The 27802-nt window shown below is 48.9% G+C and overlaps 2 protein-coding genes across 4 annotated transcripts in view; one reads left to right on the top strand and one right to left on the bottom strand.

Annotated features, from left to right (window-relative positions):
• Positions 1-27802, bottom strand: part of LOC132354513 (large ribosomal subunit protein eL19) — a 410792-nt gene that overhangs the window by 292936 nt on the left and 90054 nt on the right. The window lies entirely within an intron of this gene.
• Positions 543-23043, top strand: PIP4K2B (phosphatidylinositol-5-phosphate 4-kinase type 2 beta). Of its 2 annotated transcripts, none has more exons than XM_059906655.1 (10): positions 543-818; positions 10271-10368; positions 13432-13528; positions 15639-15791; positions 16680-16826; positions 17884-17922; positions 18461-18574; positions 21451-21709; positions 22178-22281; positions 22886-23043. In XM_059906655.1, exons 1-10 carry the CDS (start codon positions 660-662, stop codon positions 22964-22966), a joined length of 1251 nt encoding a protein of 416 aa, XP_059762638.1. In that variant the 5' UTR covers positions 543-659; the 3' UTR covers positions 22967-23043. The 2 variants fall into 2 exon arrangements, with proteins under 2 accessions (XP_059762638.1, XP_059762639.1); XM_059906656.1 differs by lacking the exon at positions 543-818 and adding an exon at positions 2988-3156.

Raw genomic sequence — 27802 nt, 5'->3', positions numbered from 1 at the left:
ACGCCTGGGTGCGGCGAGGGGGCGTTTCTCTCCTTTCCCGGCAGGACTTTACCCCTCGCTGTGGTCCTCCTCTCTCCCCCGGGGTGGGGATGGTACGTCCCACCCTCCTCGCATTCCCGCCCCTCCGCCCCTCCTCCCCTCCGGAGCAGTGGCGCCGCCGCCATCTTGGCACATCAGGTTGAGGAAAGAGCCAAACGCTAAATTTGAGGGCCCCGAACAGGGAGACCCTCCCGCGGTAGACAGCGAGACCTACCCAGCCCTCCTCCCCTCCCTGCTCGGCCGCGGGGCTCTGAGGCGCGTGGAGGCCGGCTCGGTTCCTGTCAGGCCCGGGGAGGAGGAGCGGGCCTGGCGGCCGCTGCCACCCCAAAACGGGCGATACCACCCAGGCGGGGAGGAAAGGGCCTGGTGACGGCGGGGCTGCTGCACCGCCCGGGGGCGGGGTGCGGAGCGGGCCTGCCGGCTCCCTGGGGCGGGGCGGGAAGGGCGGAGCGTGGGGCGGACGGAACCACCGGGGCGGGGTGGGGAGGTAACGGGACGGGCGCGACCATGGCGCGGTGAGGGAGCGGGGGTGGAGATCGGTCCGGGGGAGGCCTGGGACCGCTGGCTTGTGCGCCGTCTCGGCCGCCCCCCCTTTCGCTGCCGCCGCCGCCGCCCCGGGCATGTCGTCCAACTGCACCAGCACCACGGCGGTGGCGGTGGCGCCGCTCAGCGCCAGCAAGACCAAGACCAAGAAGAAGCATTTCGTGTGCCAGAAAGTGAAGCTATTTCGGGCCAGCGAGCCGATCCTCAGCGTCCTGATGTGGGGGGTGAACCACACGGTAACCAGCTCCCCGGCGCGCGCCCCTCCGAGCGCGGCCCCGCGCGTGCTCACGCCCCCCGCAGTCCCGGGCCTTTGCCCGGCGGGCCCCGCCAGTGACGCCTGCAACCCCTTGCCAAGCCAGTTGCACGCCCACCCCACCCTTGCACGCCGTCCCGGCCGGGTGTGCCTCCCCGCGCGCCACGCGAGGCCTGGTGTCACCGTCGGTGGTATGCCGTCGCGTCCTTCCCTTCCCTCCAGTCCCTCAAGCTTCCTGCGTCTGGCTTCGAGCAGCCCCTGGAGCGCAGAGGGAAGGCCTGGGTGGGGTGGAATGGCTTTCATCCCTTCTTCCTCTCTTCTCGCCTCACCCCGTTTGTTGCATTTGTTTTCCCCCTTGTTCCTTATAATTGGCTGCCTAGCTCCCTGTCCAGTTGACAGGGCAAGTGGCATTGGCCTGCCTGAGTATTCCTCTATTTCTGGTCGTTTGGTTGGTGTGGCTGCTCAGAGTTTCCCCATCCTCCAGACCTCCTGGCCACTGACTGGAAATCCTCCTTGGGTTTCCTTTTTTTCTTCTTGATGAGATGTATCAACTGGAGAAGCACAGGCTTCCTTGGACCGCAGACACTTTACCAGGGTCTTCCTGGGTTAGGGAGAAGGGAGAATGTAACCATTTGAGAGAAGGTGAGGCCTGCTTATGAGGACCACTCATAGTAGAAATGATGTGTCTTCCTGAATACTGTGGTGTTCATGTCAAAGATGTTGACTTCTCAGTTCTTGAGCTTCCTATTGTATGGTCATGAGGATGTGATAATGGACAGCGATTAAGGTGAGAGAGAGGTTCCCTGGATCCTTGGGGTGTTTTGAGATTGGCCAACAGCTCCTGTTGGGAAGTTGGAGCCCCGCACAGTGTTTGAGCTGGAGGACTTCGTTTGTGTCCTGTTTGTTTGGGGTCTTCTTTCTCTTCCAGCCACTTGCTCCTTGCATTCTGACCATTTCGTTGAGTCCCTACACCGGAAATGAGAAGAGGAAGTTAAAGGACCTGAAATGCCAGCTTCACCAACTAAAAGTTTGGAATGAGAAAAATGAAGCTAATGGCTTGAGTTTCCCGTGAATATCAGTTCTTTAGGCTCCCTGACTTTTCTGAGCACTTGAAATTGCCCACAAGACCAAATGATGACAGAGGGGCGCAGGGCCAGCAGGACTGTTTGCTTTGCTTTTCTAAAAGAGCCTCTGGCTGGAGATTGATGAACCATAGTCTGAGCTGGGGTTTTAGATCTTTACCGCTAATACAGAAGTGCACATGTGGGTCTTGGGCAGGTTACTGTTTTCAGTAACCTCACTGAGGTGGACGTCCTGGCTAGGGTAGGGAGAACCGCTGGTTTAATGCCTAGACGTCTGGGAGCTGCTTTGATTCAGTAGTCCAGCAGCATTTGTTGCCACTGCTTCCTGCTGCCTCAGGGGTCATCTGACAATATTGCAAGGGAAACTGGGTCATCAAAATGTGAACCCTGTGTCCCTGCCTTGAAATCAATCCTTGATTTTGTTGTGCAGCTTGTTTCTCACCAGAAAGCATCCTGTCTGTATGGAGAATTGGTAGAGGTCTGAGAGTCAGGAATGTTACAGCTAGTCGTAAGGGACTTTGGGTCCCTTATTTTATACATGAAGAAATGGAGGCCCTGGATGGAGGATTCGGTCGCCTGTGGTCACAACAAAAGACGCAGCTCGTTGCCCAGTACTGTGGGCTGTGTTGGCCGATGGTGGTGCTTGAATAGGAGGTCTCGTTTTCTTTGCCTCCTTTTCCTTGTCCTGCCTCTCATCCAAGTGCCAGGACAGATGGGAATTATGGTCTTGTTAGAGAACCTGAATGTACGGCCAGGTGTGTGTGCCTGTGCCTGCCAGTTCCCAGGAGTGTGTGTGGTGCTTGGTTTTCTGATAGGCAGGCAATGAGTCTCCGGCACATGAAGAGGCATCTGTGATTCCTAGTCACCCTCTTTTTTTGCTAACTTTAAGAAAGTTTGTTTGAGAGCTAGCTGGGAAGGCATAGACTTTAAGCAAGACCCAAGCCTCTGGACATAATGAGCGAGCACCTCAGGGGAAATGCACTGGGCACCACTGCCCTGGACAGGCCGAGCTTTGGAGCTCAGTTAGTCAAAAGTTTTCTTGCTTTCGCTTGGCCTGCAATAAGGTCTAGGACTTCGTGGGTCCGCATGGGAAATGGAGCATCTCCCCAGAAGACTATAAAATCTTGCAGTTCTCAAGGGGGTCAAGACCACATTGTTTTGGTGGATTGATAGCCTTTCTTGGAGGTCACCTTCCTTCAGAAGCCCACCGTTGCAACTTTTTGCAATCTAAGTTTTCAGGTATCACCTTTTCTTTGATTCTTTAGTTTCTCACCCATTTAAGCGTTTAGGCTGTGATGGTCTATGGTTGATGGTGTACGAGACATGAAGGATGGATATGTCTTTATCTGTAGTACAAGTCAGTTACATACTCTCTCATGAGGTGGTTGGTTTACTCCTGGGTGGAAAAAGAGGCCTTTGAACTCAGTGTTGTAACAGGAGCTTCTCTTGTAGACAAGAGATGCAGCCCCTGGACTTTGCGGAGGAAGACTGTGTAGGAAACAGGGAGAAAAAAATCAGAAGACTTTGCATCTGTCAGGGGAGAACTAATAAAGAGAGAAAACCAGAGTTTTAGTGAATGAAATACAGTCCAGAGGGTCTGGAGTTAGGGAAGAGGTGGCCTGGGAGAGGGGTGTGGAGACCGGAGGAGGCAGACCTGGCTTGATGACCTGTTGGCCATTTTAGGAACCGGGTATGTATGAAGCCTCACCCCAGTGATCAGAAGGAATAGGGGAGGTTGATGGTAGCTATGTTTAACTATTTGGGAAGCTGCCTGACTCGTTCTTCAAAGTGACTGCACCATTTTACATTTCCACCAGCAGTGCGTGTGGGTTCCAATTTCTCCACATCCTGTCAACACTTGCTATTGTCTGTCTTTTTTATTATAGCCACCCTAGTGGATTTGAAATAGTATCTCATTATGATTTTGATTTGCATTTCCTAGATAGCTAACAATGTTGAACATCTTTTCATGTGCTTATTGGCCAGTTGTATATTTTCACTGGAGACATATCTATTAAGACCCCTTGCCAATTACTTTTTGCCCATTTTTAAATTGGGCTATTTGTCTTTTTATTATTAACTTGTAAGAGTTCTTTATATATTGTAGATACAAGTCCTTTATCAGATACATGTTTTGCAAATATTTTATCCCATTCTTTGGGTTATCTTTTTTACTTTTTCTTTTAAATTAATTAATTAATTTATTTATTTTTGGCTGCGTTGGGTCTTGTTTCTGTGCGCCGGCTTTCTCTAGCTGCGGCGAGCGGGGGCTACTCTTTGTTGCAGTGCGTGGGCTTCTCATTGCGGTGGCTTCTCTTGTTGTGGAGCACGGGCTCTAGGCACGTGGGTTTCAGTAGTTGCGGTGTGTGGGCTCAGTAGTTGTGGCTCGCGGGCTCTAGAGCGCAGGATCAGTAGTTGTGGCGCACGGGCTTAGTTGCTCCACGGCATGTGGGATCTTCCCGGACCAGGGCTCGAACCTGTGTCGCCTGCATTGGCAGGTGGATTCTTAACCACTGCGCCACCAGAGAAGCCCTTTTTTACTTTCTTGATGGTACCTTTTGAAGCTCAAGTTTTTAATTTTGATAAAGTCCAATTTATCTATTTTCCTCTGGTTGTTTGTACTTTTGGTGTCATATCTAAGAAGGGTTTGCTTAACCCAAGATCGTGAAGATTTACTCCTATATTTTCTTCTAAGAAAAACTCAGCGTTTTCTAAGAAAAACTCTTTTAGTTTTAGCTCTTACATTTAGATCTGTAATCCATTTTGAGTTAATTTTTGTGAATGGTGTGAGGAACAGATTTATTCTTAAGTCTGCTCAGTTCTCTCCCACATTCTACCCCCATTATGTCCACACATTTTCTTTGCCTAATGCAGACCCAGAACCTCCTTTCCCTGCCTTTTTCTCTTTTCCTGCTACTTTAAAAATCTTTAGTAAATAGGGACTTCCCTGGCAATCCAGTGGTTAAGACTCCACGCTTCCAATGCAGGGGCCATGGGTTTGATCCCTGGGAACTAAGATCCCATGTGCCGTGCAGCGTGGCCAAAAAAAAATCTTTAGTAAATATTCCTGCTCTAGTGAAGCCTTTGGATGAATTTGTCCTTCAGCACACCTTCCCACCTCACAGAGAACACTGGGACTCAAACAGGAAAAGAAAAACCAAGGTGTAAAAAGGAGGAATAAACCCAGGGGTGGATTTGTTGGCACCTGTGGCTCTCTGTTCTTGCCCCTTTCCTTTCTGGAGTTTCACATCTCGCTTGGACCTCCTTGGTCTCGGGAATGTGTTCCCCAACACGTCATGTTTTGGGGATGGTGGCAGGTAACAAATGATTGTCGGTGGTGGCCAGCCCGTTGATGAACCACCCACAGAACCCTGGGACGTGTCAGGAAGCCTCATGCCCAGCGCACGCCTCCTGGGTAGCAATTCCTATGAAGGTCACAGAGGGGGGTGGAGGCTTCTGGAATCAGAAATTCACCAGACTAGAACTAGTCACTGAATTTTCATGTCCAGTAGGATCAGCACAGAGTAAACTCTCTGCTCCTAAGTTGTTTCTCACTCAGCTTGTTTAGCCTCCTCATTATTTATGTTGATGGCTCATAGAGTTAATCTTGCGGATAATCCAAAAACCACTTACATGATGTGAGATACAACAGACTTACCATCCTAATATGTTCTGTTTATCGTGCTACTCAAATGAGTTTGCATTCCGCAAGTGCACTTCTGCTGAAGGTGAAAGAGGTTGGCCAAGAAATGTGCTAGATAGTAAAGGAAGGGCACATCTTCCTGAAACATTGCTTTAGTCACAACCTTTCATGCTTAAAGCTTTTGGTCACTCTCCTTTATTCTCCTCTCCCTGGCATTTAAGACTCTTTACATTCTGGTCGTAGCCTCAGTAGCTAACCTTAATCATCTTTCCCATCCTCCAGGCCATGAACCTTAAGCATGGTCACACCAGCTTTGCTATCTTTTTCTCTTTATCCTAGTGTTAGCCATCTTTCAGTCCCCCTTTTCTAGCCATCCATCCCTCCATCCAACATTTATTGTGTAACTAATGTGTGCCAGCCATAGTGCTAGGGACATAAAAATGGATAAGGTAGTCTCTTCCTTCTAGGGGCTCACAGTCTAGTGGAGAAATCAAACATGTAAGCAAACAATTACCCAAGAGAATGTGATATTTACGATATAAAGATGCACAGGGGAATGAGTAACCAGTTCAACCTGGGGAAGACAGGGAAGCTTTCACAGAAGTGTTATTTAGTCAGATCTTGGATGATTCTCTTAGCTTTATTCCTTCTTCTATTCTTGCTGCCATAGTCTATTACCTGAACTATTGTAGTAGCCCCATAAATGATCTTGCTGCTTCTTATCTTTGCCCTGTCCAATCCTTACTTGATTTTGATTCCAGAATTACCTTTCTATATCACCCATCTGATCATGTGAATTCCCAGACTTAAACCTGAGAGGACTTCCCATTGCCTGCATAGTTAAGTCCAAATTTATCATATAGTGGACAAACTAAGTTCAAATTCAGGCTATGTCCCTTACTATAGCTTTGGAGTAGTAATTTTTCTCTCTGAGCTTCATTTTCCTTTTCTATAAAATGAGCATAACACTTTCCTTGCAGATTATTAGGACAGAGGAAAGGAATGGAAAACACTACCTTAGCCAAGGTAGCTAGCTGCCCATAAGAAGGATTGCACAACACAGTGTAAAGAGCCCAGGTTTTGGTACCAGCAGACCTGGGAGCAAATCCTGACTCTACACATATTGTCTGTGTGACCTTGAGCGAGGTGCCTTGAACCTTTTGCAAAAGGCAAAATCAGTTTAATAATAATTCATGTGACTATTAAATATTAGAAATATAGAATAGGATATATATGTGAGATATATGATATATAATAATATAAAGCACTGGCCACTTACAGACATTCCATAAATAGAAGCAGCTGTTATTTACTAATATTGATATGTGAGGCTGCTCACCTGTCTTTCCTGTACTGTCTCCCTCCACTACTTATTACCTCTGTCCTACCCTGCCACTATCCCCCCGCCCCCCTACCTAAAATGGGCAGTATACTTTTACAGCTCTGAGGCTTGTTTCTGACTGTTCCCACAGCTGGGATTCCCTTCCTCGGGTTTTGTGTTTTGTTCTTTTTTTTTTGGAGAACTACCCTACTAGGCCTTTCTCACAGGTGTTTCTCTATAGCTTCCTCTAGCAACTAGCTCTCCCATGCCCAGGCAGAATCAATCATTTCTTAAGCTACTTTTCTGTCTACCTTTACTCATAACTCTATAACACTCATCACGTTGTATTTGTTATTTGTTATCTGTCTTCCCAGGTAAACAGAGACCATATCTTTTCATTTTTGTATCCCCAGCTTCTGGCACAGTACTGGCACATAGTAAGGCTACACTGAGTAGAAGTTAGCTGAATAGAAGTTTGGCAGAGTCTGAGCCAGATCAGGAAAGACCTTAAATGCTAGGCTAAAGGAGTTAAAACTTTACCCTGAGGTTGGTGAGGAGCCATGGAAGATTTTTAAGCAGGGTGTAACATGATCTTGTTGTGGGTTCTTCCAGTGTCAAGTGCTCTTGGCAATACCAGGAGGGGCATTAGGTTCCGTTTCTAGCCTGAGGTGTAAGGGCTGGCCGTCTGACTCTGACCATATCAACCTCACCCTCCTCTGACATGGCTGTTCTGTTCACTGGCCCTGTGTTCTCACTCACTTAAATGCTCCTTGACTTCAAGACTTACTGTATCATGGGTTTGTGTCATCTCCCGGATAAGAGGATAAGCCTCCCACTTTTGTGTGCACAGTGCATACAACGCTTCCCTTGCTGCACAACCCCTTCTCCCTAACATAAAATGAAGCATGTAGTAGGTATTTCAGTAAGTGCTTGTTCAACTGAAATTGAATAGAACTCTCTGGGGATGTAAAATTTAGCACAACTAAAAAAAAAAAAAAAATAGTACAGCTAATCCCTAGAGTGAATCATCTACATGTGGCCCAGTGGAAATGAGGGTGAGTCTACGTAGTTCAACTATATGGATTGTTCAGCAATATATTATCTGTTAGAAATTTCCTGCTGTTGGATTGTATAGTCAAGAATAGAGAAGAATTGAGAACTAAAAACTGACCAACTTACAACTATTCAAACTATGCTACACTTAGAGTTACACAGAGAATTAACGAATGGAACATCCCTGAATAGCTCTTGTTAGAATGATTCATCCTGGCTAAGGGGCAATTGACCCCTCGCAAGCAAGTGTTTTAGTCTTTCCTAGTTCTCCCAGTAACAAGCCCTGGCCATGGCATAGTGTCTGGATTTTAGACTAACCCACATCAATCAGTAGCAGATACTAGAACCTTTTGGTATAAAACCATATTCTTTGAGCCAGTGATATGTTCTTTCTAGCATGGCAGAATAAGCTAGAAAAGGCAGAACTTAGCTTTTTTTAAATCTCAGAGCCAGGCTTAATATGCCAGGAAAAAGGAAGTGGGACAGCTACGATGAATTGTTTCTATTGGCAGAAAAATGATGCGGAATGGTTTCCTCTCTAGGCACTCACTAAACAACCAGCTTGTCTTGTGAGCACCCCCTGGAATGGTAACTGGCAGAACTTTTTTCTGTGGCTGTTGAGCCAGTGGTGGGCATCTCAGACCTGGACGCTGGGAATTTTAAGTGTACGATTTGAGGACTTTCGACAGATGATGTACTCATATAGTCATCATCCTAAACAACGTATAGAACGTTTCTAATAGCCTAGAATTGCGCCTCTTACGTCTCTTTATAATCATCCACACCCCCCACAACCCAGACAGCCCCTTACTGGATCTCTGTCACTATAGATTCTAGAATTTCATATAAATGGAATCATAACCGGCTGTACTTTTACACTTATGCCAGTCAGTTATGCCAGCAGTTTATTGTCTCTGCCCCACTGCCAACTTACACTGCTACCCTACGGCCCCTGCCCATACACATACACTCGTATGCCTTCCTTCATTTCCCCGTGAGTAAATTGGGTTTTTCACCAATTCTAGGAAGGTATGGTTTCCCCAGCCCAGTTACTACATTAACTTGAACTTCCTCCATCCTCTGACATTTCTAAATAAAAAAGATTTGGAACATGAAAGGAGCAGCAAATTACATGGTATTTCCCCCCATTTACGCTCCTGGAGGAGTCCTAATGACTAGGTTATTCCCTCACTGCCACATGGGGCCTCATTGAGATAATAGGATTTGCAAGGAAAGTATCCAGGAGACACAAGACTGTGCTCCCCCTGCCCCCTATCCATTAAGTCAGGACTAAGGTTTCCTGTCTAAATCCTGAATGCATTAGTGGCAACTGGGTTGAGGGTCAAATGTCAAATACTCTGCTGTGATGGGAGAGGACATCTGCGGCTAATTAGACCACTAATTGGCTAAACTGGGGATGGGGAAGGGCAGGAGCTGCCCTCTCAGCTCTGCACCAATGGCAAGCCAGTTCCCTGTGCAGCCTCCAGCTCCCTGAAGGGGGATGAAGGACAATGAGAAGGTTTGTTTGCAGTGGGGGCAAGGCACCCTCCTGCATCTCCCCCAGTTCAGCACAAGAGAGGACATGGCTTTAGGCACTGGCCCTGCTTTCATTAGGAGAGTAAGAACGAGCCAGTGGCCAGATGTCTACCTCTTCTGCTCACTTTAAATTTAATCCTTTACTTTGGAGATAAGAGTTACATACCCACGTAAATCCATCCAGCTTTCTTCTTGCCCCAGGCTGATTTCTTGAGTGGACCCCCAATTGTAATGAAGATGTCCAAAGCCCTCAATTAATACTCACATAGGTTGGGTGATATTTATTCATTGATCCATTTATTATTGGATTTGATAAATATGTATATAATACCTGCCATATGCAAATCGTGATGCCAAGTACCATGTGTGGAGCCTCCGAGGCCAGTTAGATGATCTTTGCTTGCAAAGATCAGTGATAGGATCTTGGCCTAGCTTATAGTCAAGCAGGCTTGTGAGGTTTATAAGCATTAACTGCAATGTGAGGGAGGCTGTGAGATGGCCAAGAGATGGATACAAACAATGCTTCAGGAATTCCGAGATAGGAGAGAACATTTATGGTCTAGAGAATCATGGAAAGCTTCATAGGGGAGGTGCCTTTTGAGCGGGACCTTATCAGGTGGGGAGAATTTCAGTAGGTAGAGATGAAGTTGGGAACTTATTTGAAGAAAAGAACAGAAATAAAGACAAGGAGGGAATCCATGGACATGTGTTTGGTGAGATGGTGGCATCCGCGGTGTAGCACGTTGTCTCCCTGAGGCAGGTGGCTCGGCTGAGAACCTCACTTTCCCCTTGCTTTGCAGATCAATGAGCTGAGCAATGTCCCTGTCCCTGTCATGCTAATGCCAGATGACTTCAAAGCATACAGCAAGATCAAGGTGGACAATCATCTCTTCAATAAGTAAGTTGCCTGCTGAGTGGGCTCAGGTTTTGTGGGCAGTTCTTTCCCTCAAGGCAGAGCGCTTCCCAGACCTCACCGTGGTGAGAACAAGCAAGCACCTAGCAGGGTGTGACAGCAACACCTGGCTCACAGAGCTGAAAAACTGGCTGGGAAAATGCATTCATTATGTGCCTCTCCCCCTTGTGCCGTCCTGTCATCTCAGTCCTTTATCAGCCTACCTCCAGTGTCCCTCAGGGCCTGTGGCTCGGCCCAGGGTGATTCATCTAGGGCCAGTTTAGTTAACAGTGAGCTGCTCGGGAGCTGAGGTAGCTAGTACGAGGCTGACAGCAGTGGCCCTATCTTGATCTTAGTCTGAGGCAAGAAGCTGCCAGGCATGTTCCTGGCCTGGGATGCAGCCAAGCTTCTTTCTTTCCAACTAGTGTGTGAACAACAGGCGGAGCATGGTGCCCAGGGGCGCTATCTAAAATCATTCTTCCCGTTTTTGCTCACTGTGGCTTCTTGGATTAACACTGGTGTCTTTGTCTCAGACTTTGATGGAGCAGCCGTCCCACCTGGCACAGTTTGGGGCCTGCTGTAGGCCCTTTAGAGGCCTTGCTTTTTCATCCTCCTATGGGTCACCCAAGGAAATATTTGCTGCTCACACTCTCTTCCTTTCTGCATTTGAATCCTGGTTCCACTCTCCATTGTCTCACAGTCTCCACCACCTCACCAGCTGGGCTCTGTCACCCTACCATTCCCAGACTGTTAGCCCAGAGGAGAAGCTTGATTTGAAAACATCCATTAGTGGCCTCTCTCTGCCATAGTAAGTAATAACATCATATTCTAGAAGCTGTCTTCATAGCTGCTACTTGCTAAGTGGCCACCTGTATAGAAGAAAAACTGTGTTTCTCCTCTACTCTCACATCACTACTCACTTCTGATACCAAATGTGTGTGTTTCCCACACATCAAGCAATTCTGTAGGACACTAACTAGGTGTCCTACAATTCAGTTCAGTTCTGACACTCTCGACCTGGAGTTAGCATCAGGTCTCACAGGTTAAGGGCTGAGTCCCTCAGGACTGCCCCTCCACCCCGCTTTGGACGCCAGTCTCAAGTCCAGGTTGTCACCTGTGCTTCTGACCAGTTTGCTGTAGATCAGAGATTCCCATGACCCTCCCCCTTGGGTTGGATTAATTTGCTTGAGTAGCTCACAGAACTCAGAAAAACAGTTTACATACTAGATTACCGGTTTATTATAAAAGGATACAACTCAGGAACAGCCAGATGGAAGAGAGGCACAGGGCAAGGTACGTGGGAAGGGGCAGGGAGCTTCCATGCCCTCTCCAGGCACACCACCTGCCCCAAACCTCCACGTGTTCACCAACCTGGAAGCTCTCGAACCCTGTCCTTTTGGATTTTTATGGGGACTTTTTTATGACAGCATGATTGATTAAGTCATTGGCCACTGGCGATTGATTCAGCCTCTAGCCCCTCTCCCCTCCCTGGAAGTCAGGGGTATGGGACTGAAAGTTCCAACCCTCTAGTCCTGGTTGGTTCCCCTGGCAAAGAGCACCCATCCTTAGAAGCTTAACAGAAGTCACCTCGTTAACATAAATTCAGGTGTGATTGAAGGGGGTTTGTTACAAATAACAAAAGACACCTTTATTGCTCTTACCACTTAGGAAATTCCAAAGATTTTTGGAGCTCTGTGCCAGAAACAGGGACAAAGACTAAATGTATATTTGTTATTATATCCAATATCACACCACCTAAGGAAGGAGAGGCAGTGCTACCCTGTGAGGCAGGAAAGGGGGTTGTTCTGTGCCAGAGGTCAGGGCTCAGGTGTGGCCATTGTACCAGGGTCCATGGTGTCCACCACACTGACATCTTGGCCTGAAGTGGACATCCAGTATCTTTATTTGTTTTTTCATCTTTCTTGATTCCTTTTGTCCTTTCAGCAACTGTTTACATGCTAGTTATTAGACTGCAGTGCTATTTACTAGAAGATCAGGCCCCTGCCTTCATGAGAGGCCACTGCTTTTTATTTCCTTGAAGTCTACCATCCTGGAGTAGTCAGAGGGACATATTTCTTTTTTTTTCCCCCTCAGTTTTATTGAGATATAATTGACATACAGCACTGTGTAAGTTTAAGGTGTCCAGCGTAATGATTTGACTTACATACATCATGAAATGATTGTCACAATAAGTTTAGTGAATAGCCATCCTCTCATATAGATACAGAATTAAAGAAATAGAAAAAAAATGGTTTTCCTTGTGGTGAGAACAGAGGGCCATATTTCTGAAAGGGAGTTCCCAAGCAGGTTGACTATTGTCAAGATGGAGGATTTGGAGGAGGCATCCCTTCAAGGTGATTCTCTTCCCTCCTGGGAGTCTGTGGATTGACTAAGGAGTGGGGAGGGCGTAGACTGGTGCCAGCAGCCAGCAGACGAGGCTTCATGAAAAGATGGGATCCTAGTCATCTGACTGAGGACCTCTTCAGTCTAAAGCACCCTCTCCTTCCATCCCAGTGGAAGCCAAGGGCAGGACTTCCTGGGTGTAACCGTCTTCAGGATGTATTGATAGGAGCATCCCCAGAGGAGGGGGGACCTTTGATGAGAAAAGCCTTTCCCTTTAGCAGTCAGACTGACATTTACCTCACAGCAGCTCTTCACATGCGGCCACCTACCTGCAGCAAGTACAGCACTTGTGAAGTAGGGCCAACACTCAATCTCACTTCTCTGCAGGTAAGGGTTTTTTTCCCTTTAATGTAAATTTTATTGAAAGATAGCATGTACTCAGAAAAAGTACACAAATCATAAGAATACAGCTAGATTAATTTTTACAAAGTATATACAAGGAATGTGAAGTTCTTAAACTTTTACATGCTCAGAATCACCTGGGGTGTGTGTTAAAAATGCAGATTTCTAGACTGACCTCCAGAATGCTGAGGGCTTAGCAGCCTACGTTTTAAGTGCTGCAGATTGTTCCGATCCAGGTGACCTGTGGACCACACTTTGAGAAGTCCTGACGTATGAGTTAGAGGAATAAGAAGTTCACAAAAACATGTCTCTGCTTTTCCCCAGAGAGAACCTCCCCAGCCGCTTTAAGTTTAAGGAGTACTGCCCCATGGTGTTCCGAAATCTCCGGGAGAGGTTTGGGATTGATGATCAGGATTACCAGGTACGGGGTGTCTTTGCAAAATCGGAGGGGTTAGGGAGTGGAGGGGGGTCAGGAAGCCACAGGACAAGTAGGGAACCAAACGTGTCTACTGTTCTTGTGCTGCGTCTTCCTGTCGTGTCTCACTCCAGCCCAGGCAGTCTTTCTCCAGTGTTGGTGGGCTCTTGGAGGGGTGAGGGCCTTAGAAGTGCTTCTCATGATGCCTCACAGGCTCAGGCTACTCTCCCTGGGAGGGAGCACAGTGGGAGGGAGAGGGGTCTACGGAAGCTGCTTCATTGTAGTCTGACATTCCCAGTCTAGGCTGAAGAACCCTTCTCCTTCGTAGTTTGACTTAAAAGAGAGAATTATTGCCAGCGGGAGATGAGGCCTCTAAAAGCTGATAAGACAGATTATAAAAGGAAGACTTCAAGGGTAGTGTAACTTCTTGCCAGGTATGAGTGCCACCTCCTAAACTCCCCTGTCCTAACGTTGGGAGGGGGGCTAGGCATGGCAGGGCAGCTGCCCCCTTCAGGGGGTGATCATGTCACAGAGGCCTTTGGCCTATTGGGAGGAATCAATCCCAATATCAGGGACATTCTAGTCTGACTCATTGTCTGGGGCTTCTATTACTTCTCCACCTAGCACCTTCCTTGGACTTCTTCCCCTGGCAGACAGCCTGGTGGTGAAGGTGGGAGAATTTTCCACTTCACTTGTGCAGCAGTAAGAAATACAGCTGATTTTCAGTTGTCTGTTGGGGGAAAAAAGGAGTGTACAGCCTAGTGAAATCTAAAATGGATGCTCACATCTTGTAAGATATTGTCATTCCTCCCATCCCACTCCCAGGAAGTCTTTCACAGAGTAGATCATGAGAAGCAGGGTCTCCCTCCCCTCTGTCCTCCACTCCAGGGGGCCTCCTGAAGAGGAGGGTGAGGGAACGTGAGAGGAGGAAGAGATGCCAGGGACTTGAACAGCCAGGACCAGCCATGTCCCAGAGGTGCTGGGAGGTCCTCCAGCCCCTCCTACTGGGACCAAACCCTGAACTAAGTCATGCCCTGATTGGAGCATGAGGGTTTTGGAAAACTTCTTGCCATTATTGGCAAGGTTGCTCGGGTATCTTCCTTCCACGGTGGCTCTTTCCCTTCCCCTTGGCCATCTAGCCACATCCTGTATTTTTTCTCTAATAGACTTGTGGGCAAACAATTGTGCTCAAGACTGAAATAGGGGCAGGAAAGATGGTATTCAGGGAGGGGACTCTCTGCTCTTAAGACTACCAGTGACTTAGAGAGACAGGAAATGCTGCCTGGAAATGAGGCAGGGGTAGAATTATGCTTGTCAACCCTCTGTCTTGTGACCTCCTGAAGGTCTTTTCCCAGCATCTGCTTGGTGAACACATCTCTTTGGTTGACTCACACTTTCCCCTACTCCCTCCCCACTTGAGGCTTCTCCTGCCTTCTGATCCTAATGGGAATGGGGCTCTGAGAAGGAGCAGGGACAGAGCTAGAAAAGCTCCCCAGATCTGCCTCGTAGCTCTGCAAAGACAAACAGGAGTTTGAGGTGAGGGGAGAGGTGTTGGGCAGAGTGGTGAGGACCAGCTTCCTGCTTTGGGAAAGGTTTTCCAGCATGAGGGTACATACAGGAAATAAACATGACTGTGTCCACTTCTTTATGCTTGACTTCTTGAATATTTCCTAAGCTTTGTCTTCGTCACCCCCAAGAGACTGGGAAAATCATCTCATGTTCCAGGTGAGGAAACTCAAGAGTAGAGAAGTTCCATGGCTCACCCAAGGTCATATTACACGTGAGCATCAGGATTAGAACGCAGGCCCCTAACATCTGAGGCCGAGTTTTAGTTTCTAGAGCAAGCTCTCTAGGATCAGAATGAAAAGAAATATTTCACAGTCAGTCCTCTTCCCATCCCAGTCAAGGATTAGGAGCAGGTGGTAAGGAACAACTCTTGTCTCTCTTATGGAAGACTTTTTGGGAAGGATGTGAATTTCCCATGAGAAAGGGGGTGGATAAGGTCCCGTCTGTCTCGGTGTTGTTGGCCTTAGAGCAATCTGACCCATAAGAGAAGACTCAGAATAAAAGAGTCTTCATTCCCCTCCCAAGACCAGCTTTTGTCTTGGTCCATCAGAATTCAGTGACGCGCAGTGCCCCCATCAACAGTGACAGCCAGGGCCGATGTGGCACACGTTTTCTCACTACCTATGACCGGCGCTTTGTGATCAAGACTGTGTCAAGTGAGGATGTGGCTGAGATGCACAACATCTTAAAGAAATACCACCAGGTATGGTGAGTCAAGAGCCTCAACAGCAGAGGATGGGTTAGTGGAAGAGGGAGAGGAGCCCCCGGTAGAGCTTCTTGGGGAGGGCTTGGTCCTCTTTGGTAATGGCAGTTACCTCCTGATAACCAAGCACTTGCCCTCCCCCAGGGCCGTGTTTCTGTGAGGTGAAATGCCTACTTGAGAAAAAGAGAAAAGAAATGAAGGCATGTTATGGATGCAGTCCCAGTTGAACAGCTGTTTCTCGCCAGAGTTGGAAAGTTTTCACACTCTGGCACCTGCCTCATTTATTCTAAAAGAGGTCCTGTCGGCTCAGCAGGACTGCTGCTTTTCCCGCTCCCATTCTCATCTCATCTGGAACTTGCCCATGAGAAAAGCAGGGAGTGCCTGTCCGAAGCCTGCCTGGGTCTTCAGGGAAAGCTGGCTCCTCTCTGGCCACCTGAGAGGTGGTGAAAGGGACTTCTGGTGTTTTGGGAGTTACAGCAGAAAACCCTGGGGCCTGGCATGGGCGAGAGCTTTGGGTACGAAGCCATTCGGTTTTCCCAGGCGACCGCATCACAGCCCTGCCTCTGCATCCTCTCTCTGCCCTTTGGCTTTCCCATTTCAGGCTGGCAGAGAAGATGCAAGTCCTAGATCAGTGATTTTCCTGCAGAATCCCAATCGGATGAAACCAAAGGGGCTCTGCACTGCCTGCTCAGCCTCTCACCCTGCCCTGCCAGTTAGGGGTGGTGGAGGCTGTTACCCGTTGTAAGTCTGAGGAACCCCCGTGACTTCACAGAATCCAGTTTGGAAACCACTGGTCTAGAGGCTAGCATCCCAGGGAGCATGTTAGCCCAGGAGGAGCCCCGCCCATCCTGGCACCTTCACCTGTTCCTTCCCTGCCTTCCTTTCTAGTTCATAGTGGAGTGTCACGGCAATACCCTTCTGCCACAGTTCCTGGGCATGTACCGCCTGACTGTGGACGGCGTGGAAACGTACATGGTGGTCACCAGGAATGTGTTCAGCCATCGGCTCACTGTACACCGCAAGTATGACCTCAAGGTAAGGGGCCCTGTGTTTCCCAGCTCTGTGGCCTCCCTCTCGCTGAGGCTTGGAGCGGCCACGACTCCAACTTCCACATAATGGGAAAGCCAGAATGTATGTATTTCGCATGGGCAAGTGGCTCTGGAGTTGATACGCCTAATTCTTATGAGCCAAAGGCTGTCTCAAGTCCAGGTGACAGTGACAAGAGGTTATTGAAGCCCCCAATGTACCATATTTATGTAACAATTGATGTTTTTCAACTGCTGTCAGGGGGATGTGCACACAGAGGGCAGCAGTGCGGGGACAGGCGGTGCTGACGCAGGCACCCTGGCAGCTGTCCAGGCCCCATGGACTGACACCACAGGCACATTTCTAGACACGGACACAAACACATGTGTGCCTGTGAACCACAGCACTCCGTCGTTCTTGAACCTGGCTTCCTGACTCCTGTCTCCTCACACCACTCTCCCTCTCTCTGCTGCAGCTGCACTGGTTTCCTGTCTGTTCCTGCAGTGCCCGTGCTCTCCGCCTCCCCAGATCTCACATAGGCTGCCTGTGATCCTTTCTCTCCCTGCCCTTTTCTCCACCTCCACCTTCCCCCACCTAATTACTTCCTACTGAACCTTCCGAGCTCGGCTCAAATATCAGTTCTTCTAGGAAGCAGGCTTTGGCCACTGCCCCTCCCCAGTCTGGACGCTGCCCCTGTACTACATGCTCTCAGAGAGTCCTGCCTTCTCCCCTGTACCACTGAGCACCGTTGTAATTAATGGATTCATTAATTGTGTAACTCCTGCCTACTGTCTGTCTCCCCTGTTAGAAGGAGGGTTCCTTAAGGGCAGGGACTGAGTCCCTCCATTCAGCCCCGTATCCTGAGCATGTGTCTGGTATATAGTCAGAGCTCTGTAAGCGGTCTGTGACAGAGGAAGTGAACAAGTTGCTGCCTCCTGGCCCCTCTAGGAGTCTAACCAGCCTACTTGAGTTCACCTGCTGCCTCTCCCTAAAGACCGGTGCATGTTTTTTCGATCAACGGAATTTGCCTCAGCTGGACTTCTCCTGACGGCTCTTATCCTTTCAGGGTTCTACTGTTGCCAGAGAAGCGAGTGACAAGGAGAAGGTATGCTGGGGCCTGTGCTGCTCACTTGTGGAACGGGTCTCTGGGAATCAAAAACACCTTCTGTTGGCCATCCTGTCCCTTCCTCTGCTGCTGCCCCAGCCTCGTTCCCAGACATGCGGTCTGTTGATGTGAAACGCTGTGTCACTAAGCTTGTGTCTGTCCTCATCCTTGGCCTAGGCCTTGGTCTCCAGCCTTTTCCTTTGCCCTTGCTGGGTTCTTCATAGTCCTGGAGGGCTGGCAGTTTCCATCTCAGTCCAGCCTGGATCCGTGGGTGGCTGGCTGCTTGAGCCGTGAGGTAGTCTCAGGGCTCAGCAGGAAGTCCTTTGGTCAGTCCTCATTGTCTGACTCGTGCTACATAATTGCCATCCCTACCTGCCCGAAGCTGGGACTGTAGACTCCTGGACTGAGCTGTTGATTTGGCAGCTTGGCCACCTTTGTGCTGAGGACCCTTTCCTCTCCTGTACCATTGCCCCCAGCAGAGGACTCCTTGGGGTGAACAAGTCAGGCCACCAGCCTAACACTGCTATTGCTCTCTCAGGCCAAGGACTTGCCAACCTTCAAAGACAATGACTTCCTCAATGAAGGGCAGAAATTGCACGTGGGAGAAGAGAGTAAAAAGAACTTCCTGGAAAAACTGAAACGGGATGTAGAGGTATGTATTTACCCTCGTTTTTACTTTGGTTGAGCAGGACCTCCTCTTGTTCCCAGAGCAGGAACCTCTTTAATCTTAAGAAAAATTGAATTCACCACTTCCCAGGAGTGTGGACAAGAGGAAGGGTGGTGATTTGAGCCATGCAGGTAGTTATTTGCATCTAAAGCTAGTGCAAATGTACATTCCATTTGGGGGGACACAATTTATGCCAGTAGAACCTGTGTAACTCGGTTTGGAGTGCTTTCCCTCATCTCTTCTCTAGTCTGTTCCAACCCCTTTTTCAGACTCCTCTTCAAGCTTCCTTTCTGGTGGTGTCCCTATAGTGGAGGGGGCATCCAGCTGTCAGAGTGACAGGAAACCAGCTATTAAGATCCGCCAGCCGTGCCTTTCTCTGGCTCCGATTCTCCACTTACCTAGCAGCATTCTGGTCGGAACGGGACTTCCTGTGGAGAAGTTCCTTTGGGGAGGACAGGTGGTAAATAATGAATGTGATATCTGATAACTCAATGTCTCCTATTTTTTTTTTAAATACTTATTTATTTGGCTGTGCCAGGTCTTAGTTGTGGCACGTGGAGCTTCGTTGCTGCGTGCAGGATCTTTAGTTGCGGCATGTGGGATCTAGTTCCCTGACCAGGGATAGAAACCGGGCCCCGTGCATTGGGAGCACAGAGTCTTAGCCACTGGACTGCCAGGGAAGTCCCAGTGTCTCCTATTTTAATAAATTGGGAGCCTGTTCATTAAAACCAAATTCTATAAACTTTAGAAAATGTTTTTTTTTTTAATTGTGGTAAAATATGCATAACATAAAATTTACTATCTTAACCATTTTGAAGTTGAGTGGCATTAAGTACATTCACATTGTTGTGCAACCATCCCCACCATCCATCTCCAGAACTTTTTCATCTTCTCAAATGAAAACTCTGTACGCAAGAAACACTAATTCCCCATTCCCCCTTCTCCCTTGCCCCTGGCAACCACCATTCTACTTTGTGTCTCTGTGAAATTGACTGCTCTAGGAATCTCATATAAGTAGATCATACAGTGTTTGTCCTTTGTGTCTGGCTTATTTTCACTTACCATAATGTCTTCAAGGATAATCCATGTTGTGCTATGTGTCAGAATGTCCTTCCTTTTTGAGGCTGAGTAATATTCCATTGTATGTATATACCACATTTTGTTTACCTATTCATCCATCGATGGACACTTGGTCAGTAGTTAAGGTTAACTAATTAATCTAGTTTCTAGTCTCCAGAGAAATAGAATAGGGTGTAGATAGATAGATAGATGTTTATTATAAGGAATTGGCTCACATGATTATGGAGGTTGACTCGTCCCAAGATCTGCAGTTGACCAGCTAAAGACCCAGGAGACCTGATGGTGTAGTTTTAGTCCAGAGGCCAGCAGGCTTGAGAGCCAGGAAGAACTGATGTTTCAGTCTGCATCTGAAGGCAGGAAAAAACTGATGTCCCAGCTCAGAGGCAGTTAGGCAGGAGGAGTTCCCTTTCACTCCCAGGAGAGTCAGCCTTTTCGTTCTTCTCAGCCCTTCGACCGATTGGACGAGGCCCACCTACTTTAGGGAGAGCAATCTGCTTTACTCAGTTTACCAATTCAAATGTTAAGCTCATCCATAAACACCCTCACAGACATATCCAGAATAATATTTGACCCAATTTCTGGGCACCCAGTAGCCCAGTCAAGTTGACACATAAAATCAACCCTCACACTTGGATTGCTTCATGGTGAATAATGCTCCTGCGAACATGGGTTTAACAGACTTCTTTTTGTTAGTAAGCTTTACCTTAACCACCCCCTACTATGTTTGTGCTTTTATTCTGACATTCGGTTTGTCCAGAGTCTTTCTCTTCCTTTTCCTACTTTTCTCCCTACTCTGCCTTCAAGAAGAATTTAAGGCAGTTAACACAATTCATTTGTTTTCACTTGCATGTTACTTTATAAATGTCTGCAGATGGACAGGAGGGGGTGCTGCTCACAGAGTCTCTCTTTTCTGGGACCCTGGTCTCTTCTCCTTCGGCCTTCAGAGGGCATTGTCCAGAGGTGCTTGCAATGGTGCCCTTCACCTTTCTTTCCTGTGGAGATTCTGCTGATCTCCTACCACTGGGGCTTCTTATGCTTTTAGTTGTCTTCTGGGCCTGTGCATAGAGCCGCTCTGGTCCTATTATGATTCTCCGTCTAGTCACTCAGACAGTTTGCTGCAGTGCTGCAGGTTCACTTGTGACCACGGCAGGATGCCTGGCACACGGCTGCTGGTGGCTGCTGGCTAGTTCACAGAGGACTGGGGCCAGTGACTCTGGCCTCATACTGGTTAAACTGGGATGCCAGTTGGCCATTTCCATCCTGTATCGTTCCCACGCTCTTTGTTCTTCTCCAAGTCATTGAGTCCTAGCTCAGGAGGCTTAGATACCATCCTGCTCCCAGCGCTCGTTATATGGATGAGAAATGCACAGTGCAGCGTTGCATTATTTCTTTCCTCCACCTCACCATGGCCTCTCTTGATCCCAGACAGAATTGGCTCTTCCCTCTTCCTGCAGTGCTCCTTCTACTTTTACTCCCGCAACCTCTGCCTGCCTGACTTCTCTTCATTCACTGGGTCAGGCTCAACTCCTTTCCTCAGGGAGGCCCTCTCCCCACTGCTGTCGACTCCCACGGCTCCTCGCCCTTGTGGAATGACTGTCTTCTCCATTAGACATTGAGCTCGTTGAGGGCAGAGGCTCTGATGTCTTATTCTCTGCTGTATTTCAGAATGAGAGAATTAAGTTGAAAGGAATGCCTTTTCTCCCCTTTCCAGATGCCACTTTGCCTCTCCAGATGTCCCATGTAACCTCTTCCTCCCATCTCCCCTGCCCCCACCTCCCTAGTTCCTGGCCCAGCTGAAGATCATGGACTATAGCCTGCTGGTGGGCATCCACGATGTGGACCGGGCGGAGCAGGAGGAGATGGAGGTGGAGGAGCGGGCAGAGGATGAGGAGTGTGAGAACGACGGGATGGGGGGCAGCCTGCTCTGCTCCTACGGCACACCTCCGGACAGCCCTGGCAACCTCCTCAGCTTTCCCCGCTTCTTTGGTCCTGGGGAATTTGATCCCTCTGTTGATGTCTATGCCATGAAAAGCCATGAAAGTAAGTAGGAGCCTCTGCCTGCCTGCCCCGTCCCCAGCCCTCATCCTACCCCGCTCTCCCCCACTTCAGTGGGCCTCCATCTTATTAACTGCTGACTTTGGCCCCTTTCTGCCTCCATCCTGGGTCACCAGCAGTAACTCTGTCTTCTGGGGCGCTGGGGTCCTTCTCTGTCAGGCCTTCCTTCACCTCTTTGCTTATCCTGGATAGCTGAGGCCTGGTTTAGCTCTGGTTCATGGGATGGACAAAACCTCCTAAATAGTGTCACGTCAACCCCACAGGGTGGCTGTGAAGATCAAATAAGATGAGAGCTATGAAAGCTTCTAAGAAGAACTCCATGGGTCATTCCTTTCCTCACATTCAAAATGATAGGGATGAACCTGGATGTCATACCTGAAGGGTTATGGACCCAGCTACTTTCTGCTCTTCTCCCTGCCTCTTCCTCCTTTCCCGCTTTCCCTCCCCCTTCAGGTGCCCCCAAGAAGGAGGTTTACTTCATGGCCATCATCGATATCCTCACGCCGTATGATGCTAAGAAGAAAGCTGCACATGCTGCCAAAACAGTGAAACACGGGGTGAGTTCTCCCTGTCTCCGCCCAGGCCCGGGGGCTGGGGCCTCAGACCCGCAGGGAGGCCGCCTGCTCTAAGGAGGTGCTCTCCTGGCCCTTCTCCCAGCACAGGGAACAGGAAGAGCAGCCCGCCCGGTTGCCTTGTGTTCTTTCTCCGCCATCTACGTCCCATCCTCTCCCTGCAGCTGGCTGATGTGCCCAACTTGTTTTTCTCCTAGTTCTCTGGCTCCTTCCCCCAGGGCTGCTGGACATGTCATGCATCTTGTTGACCGCCAGTAATAGCTTTGTTTATATGCCCACACTGCTCCCCAGAGGCCTGTTTCCCCATGGGCTTCAAGCTACTGTTCTCTAAACAGGGGCCCCCCAGAGCTCTGGGGCCTCTCTGCCGCCTCCCCACTGTCTTGTTCCTGCTTCAGTGGGAGCAGCCCTGGGATTGTGAATCAGAGGAGCGGGGCCAGGGCACTTCTGAGACATGGGAACCATTTCTCAAGGTGGCCTGCCCGGCTGGGGGCGGGGGGTAGTATTCAACTCTAATGTGGAGCCAGAGGCTCCTGAATACCCAGGCCCCTCCTAGGCGCAGCCTCCTGATTAGGGCCTCTGTGTATTACAGGCGGGAGCGGAGATCTCAACTGTGAACCCTGAGCAGTACTCCAAACGCTTCAACGAGTTCATGTCCAACATCCTGACGTAGTTACCCTCTACCTTCAGCCAGAGCCAGAGTGCTGGATGTGGGGTCGGGGATTGGAAGAGGGAGAGGGTGTTATTTGGGCTGGATGGGAGGGTGGGGAGCAGAGTGGCGGGTAGGGGAGGGCTTTAGCAATGCGACTGCAGCCTGTGACACTGGAAGAGACTAGCTGGAGAGGAGGGGATGTGCTGTGTGTGCGCGTGCTCACAGGATGTAACCTCACCTGCTTACCCTTGATTTCCCCCCCATTTGACCCAGGTTAAAAAGGGGTTTCCTTTTTGTTACCCTGTAACTTTTTAAGATACCTTGGGGCTAGAGATGACTTTGTGGGTTTATTTGGGTTTTGTTTCTGAAATTTCGTTGCTCCAGATTTGCTATTTATAACGATGTATGTCATCACCCTATCCACCCTCCCCATCCCTGACCTGCTCTCACTTCCCTTCGATTAGAGAAGCACCCATAGACCCAGCGAAGGGTCCTCTCAGAGCAAAGCGCTCTGGTGCCACAGGAGAGGAGGTTAGACACCTCTGCCCTCCCTGCTGCATTTGATCTTGTCTAGATTAACTTTTAATTTCATGGAGTATTGTGCACAGCTTCCTCCACTTTTTCAGCCTCAGCTCCAAGTGAAATGTTACATGATTCCTCCATCTAAATGCTGTTCTTCGCGAAGGAACACTCCAGATCAACATCAGGCATCTTGGATCAGAATCAGAGATCTCAGAGGGGAGTGAGTTCATCCTCATGGGATGGTAAGGGGTCGGGGGCTGCTGGGCTCTCGGACAGCTGGTTCTCAGAGAACCCCATGATCATCACCCAAGCTCCTGGGCTCTCTCGGCCCCTGGAGTTCAGATGTCTTCTCTATAAAGCCTCCCACTGAGTCAAGAGGAACTAGAAAGCACCTTTGGATATAACAGGACCCTCGTGCTTAAATGGTTATTTCCCCTCGGGAAAGCCCAGAAAAGCTGATGAGTGTCGAATGAGGTCTTGTGCCCTCCATCCATTTACTTCCTTCTGACCTTCTCCCAGGCACTCTCATTTGTAGGTGAGCTTTTAGTTGGGGGCAGATCTCCATGTGCCTGGGGTGCTCCTTGCAGAGATACCTCTTCAACCCCCAGGGCTACCATGTAGGTAATCTGACTCCTGTGGTTTGTCACCTGGATGGTTGTGGCCAGCAGGGAGTGGTGCCCCCCCGCCTTGGAGCGTGGCACCCAAGCCTGAGGTTGCTTCTGAGCCACTTGAGGATCTGACCTGGGAAATCCAATTTGGAGGCTTGATGTGCGATTCGACGTGGCCCCAACCTTGGATCTGTTTTTCCTCGATGTCCCCTCTAGACTTTTCACAGATCTGCCACCCACAAGCCTCCTCAGGAGTGGCATCCTGCAGCTTCCTTCAGGGTCTCTACCCACCTTCTGAGCCGGCTACCTAAGCCTCAGAATTGTGTCCTTCTGCGATGCCATCAGAGCAGTCTGGTCTGGCTAGGAGAGAAAACAGCCCTGTGTTGGGGGAGGTACATTCCTGCGTCTTCTCACCATCTCACCAGGAACTGAGGTCTTGGGATGAGACACGGTAAAACTTGTAGATAACTCCGCAAATGGAAAGAAAGTTTGTGGAACCATTTTGAATGAATGGATTGGTTTCCTTGGCTCCCTGCAAACCTGGCCAAGCTCAGCTTCTGGAGCAGGAACAAGCACCATCTCTGTGCCCAACCCACAGTATTTAGGTCAGGGAGGAATGGAGACCGCATTCTTGGACTCTACTGGGGCTGTCGGAACCCTTCTGGAAGAGGCAGACGGGGGCCAAACAACTGCCCTGGCCCCAGGAAGGGGCTCTAGGTAGCTCTGAACGTCAGCAGCAAGACCACGAAGTGACCTGGAGAAGAACTTGGAACCAAGTGGCTCGTGGAGAAAACAAATTTGACTTAGGAAGGGATTAGTAGGAATAATGTTTGGACTTGATTTCCCCACCTCCTAATCAAGAATGAAAATTTGGATCTGCTCCTAGTCGAGCCCAGCATCTCCCAAGCTTTTCAGGCTGTCCTCTCGCAGCCTCCACAACCTTGGGCTCCCTTGGCTTCCTGCATTTGGTCTGCTGATCATGTCGCCATCATGTGTACGAAAAGTGTAACCAGTCGTTATCAGTTGAAGGTGAGCTACCAGGTATCTAACTAACTTCTTTAACATTGAGTTTTTGTGGGCTTTTGTTTTTGTTTTGTATATTGTTTACATTTTGAGAGGTAGCATTCTGTTTTAAATGCTCTTTTTGTTTTTCTGACAGTATTGTTGACCGGGTCAAAACATTTAAACTGTGGTTTGGTGGATTTTAAATTTTGTTAAAAGCTCATTCTCTGTGCTATCTTCAAAACCTTGGGTTTGGTCCTTTAACTCCTTTGGCATTCAAATGTTTAAAAGCTATTTATCTTGTTTTATACAAGTTTTTTCTCTTCTTTTTGTAACGATGAAGATGTTAAATTTGGTTTGCAGTCTGAATGTAGAGAAAGTGAAGTGATCCCCAAACCTTTGTGTTTTTTCTCCAAGTCCCAGCATGCCCTCTCTGGGCAGAAGGTGTCTGAGGGGAAGGAACTACCCTCACCATCACTCTTTGGAGCCATGGAGAAAAGCTGAATGGTCTCATGGCATCCCAGAATAATTTGGGGTCTCCCAAGAACAAAGGCATAAGAATAGGACATGGCTGACTGGGTGAGGCCTGGATGGGGATAGGGCAGGATTTTTCTCCATTCTCTCCCTCTGCCATTTAACCAGTCACAGCTTCTCCCATCCTGCCCCTCTTCTGAAAGTCTATGGCTGAGAAAACTCTAGTCTCCCAGGTCTCCCCACCAAAGTAAGGGGTTCTCTGAAAACTCCACCTAGACCACTAGAAGGCGGCCTCTGGCCCTTGTTCCTATTAATGAACCACTGAGTCTTTGTCCCCCAGTGCAAGCTCATTCCCTGTGCCCTGCATTTCGGGGGTTATGGGGCAGGCGAGGAAGCCAGCAGTTCCAGAAGCACAGCCTGAGGCAATGCTCGATGTCTCCTTATCTAGCTCAGGGGTTACTGGTCTGTGGGACGTGCTATGAGTCGCCCCTGTGGCTGCTCTCAGTGGCACTCCCTAGGTTCCCTCCACAGGCAGCTCGTCATCCCTTCTCCCTCTTCCTACTTCTGTTTCTCTTGCCTGTGCTTTAGGCCTCAAACAGGTACCCTGGTAGCGCTCAGGGCTTGGGACTACATACTCCTGCCCTACTGACTTTCCCCTCTTCACAGTCTGCCAGGGCCTGCCCCAGGGAGGTGGATCGAAGACCCAGGACTTTTCTCAGTAGCCAGTCCCACCCTCCTAATTGTCTTTTTACCAATTCAGGTTGGGAGAGAGAAGAAATTTCAGCAATCCCCAGCATTTGAGCTACTCAAGTGTTAGGGGCCAGAAGGGACAGTGTGTTTAAAACAACCCTTAGAAAGCTCTGGCCTTAGACCTGTGGCTCCCCCAGTTCCAGGGACCTCACTTTTTTCTGGCAGAAATGTGGGGAGGAGGAGGCTCCAGCTTGAGCACAGGAATCAAAGGGAAAACATTCAAACTGCCCCCAAATCTACCAGCCATCTGCAGGCGGCTCTGTGACACAGCCCTAGCCTTCTTCTGAAACGTGCCACTTACGGAAGAGTGTCTCCAGAGGGACGAGGAGAATCGGCTGTCCCCGGCGGGCAATCCTTTGGAGGCTGGGGAGGAAACTTCCAGAGGAGCCCCTTCCCCTTACTCAGAGCCATTTTGGGAGGAAGTGGGAACGAACAACCTTTGGGGGAAGGCCTGGTGCGGCTCAGCACACCCAAGCATCAGGTCAGGTCATTGTAATAAAAAAATGTGAATGAAGTTTAGATTCAGCTTTTCGGGGAGCAGGATAAACTACCACCCCACCATATGTGTGTGACTTCTCAATTTCCCACTGCAATTTCCATTTTTTTTTAAATAGGAATTTTCAACCCCCTGTGCTTGTCTAATGTCTGCTCGGAACAATTCGAGACCCTGTTAACTGTTTTAAGATGCATGCATGTTAAGATGAATCTCCAACCCGAGGAAAAAAATAAAATTCAAAAAAGGTTTGTGTACACACCTGTTATGTATGAGTCCTTTGGAAATGAGCCTTTTATCTATCTTTTTCATAATTAAAGGGTTTTGGTCCCAGTTTTAGGGGCTGCTTGGGCTAAATCAGGGTATGGCTTGAGTTTGGAGAAAGAACAGTCAATGACTTTGGTCACCCACTCTCAGATGCAGTTAATAAGCAACGGTTAAGAGCACAGGCACCGGAGCATCTGCCTGTCACCTGCCGTTACCACACTCGCTGAGGAATGGACCAACGGCCCCTCACTTCTCCGGCCGCGTAGAACCAACACTTGCTGGGAGCCACACACCCAACACACCTGTCCTAGCTCTCTCTTGACTAGCTATGTTGCTGACTTAACAAGTCACCTCTATGTGCCTCCGGTTCTCCATCTAAACTTTTAGCTTAAAATCTAGTGGTTCTCAAAGTGTGGTCCTGGACCAGCACCTGGGAATCATAAATTCTTAGGGCCTTCTGCAGCTCTGAATCAGAAACTGTGCTTTAACACAGTGACCCCCAACCTTTTTGGCACCAGGGATTAGTTTCATGAAAGACAATTTTTCCACGGATGGTTGGGGGGGATGGTTCAGGCGGTAATGCGAGCGATGGGGAGTGGCAGATGAAGCTTCGCTCACTCGCCCGCTGGTCCGAGGCCCAGGGATTGGGGACCCCTGCTTTAACAAGCCCCCCAGATGATTCTAATGGAGGCTAAAGTTTAGGAACTACTTGCTTATTAGGGCATCTGCTACAGGTTGCAA

This window comes from Balaenoptera ricei, chromosome 20 (assembly GCF_028023285.1).
Source record: "Balaenoptera ricei isolate mBalRic1 chromosome 20, mBalRic1.hap2, whole genome shotgun sequence".
NCBI lineage: Eukaryota > Metazoa > Chordata > Mammalia > Artiodactyla > Balaenopteridae > Balaenoptera > Balaenoptera ricei.
Note: the sequence above shows the minus strand (reverse complement) of the source record. Positions and strands in the feature narration are given on the sequence as shown.

What these genes read in the sequence shown, in the direction of transcription:
- PIP4K2B (XM_059906655.1), top strand. Translation starts at nt 660, where the DNA reads ATGTCGTCCAACTGCACCAGCACCACGGCGGTGGCGGTGGCGCCGCTC. An exon ending in TCTTAAAGAAATACCACCAG is followed by an intron (nt 15,792 to 16,679) that starts GTATGGTGAGTC and finishes CTTCCTTTCTAG; the next exon opens with TTCATAGTGGAGTGTCACGG. An exon ending in AACTGAAACGGGATGTAGAG is followed by an intron (nt 18,575 to 21,450) that starts GTATGTATTTAC and finishes CCACCTCCCTAG; the next exon opens with TTCCTGGCCCAGCTGAAGAT.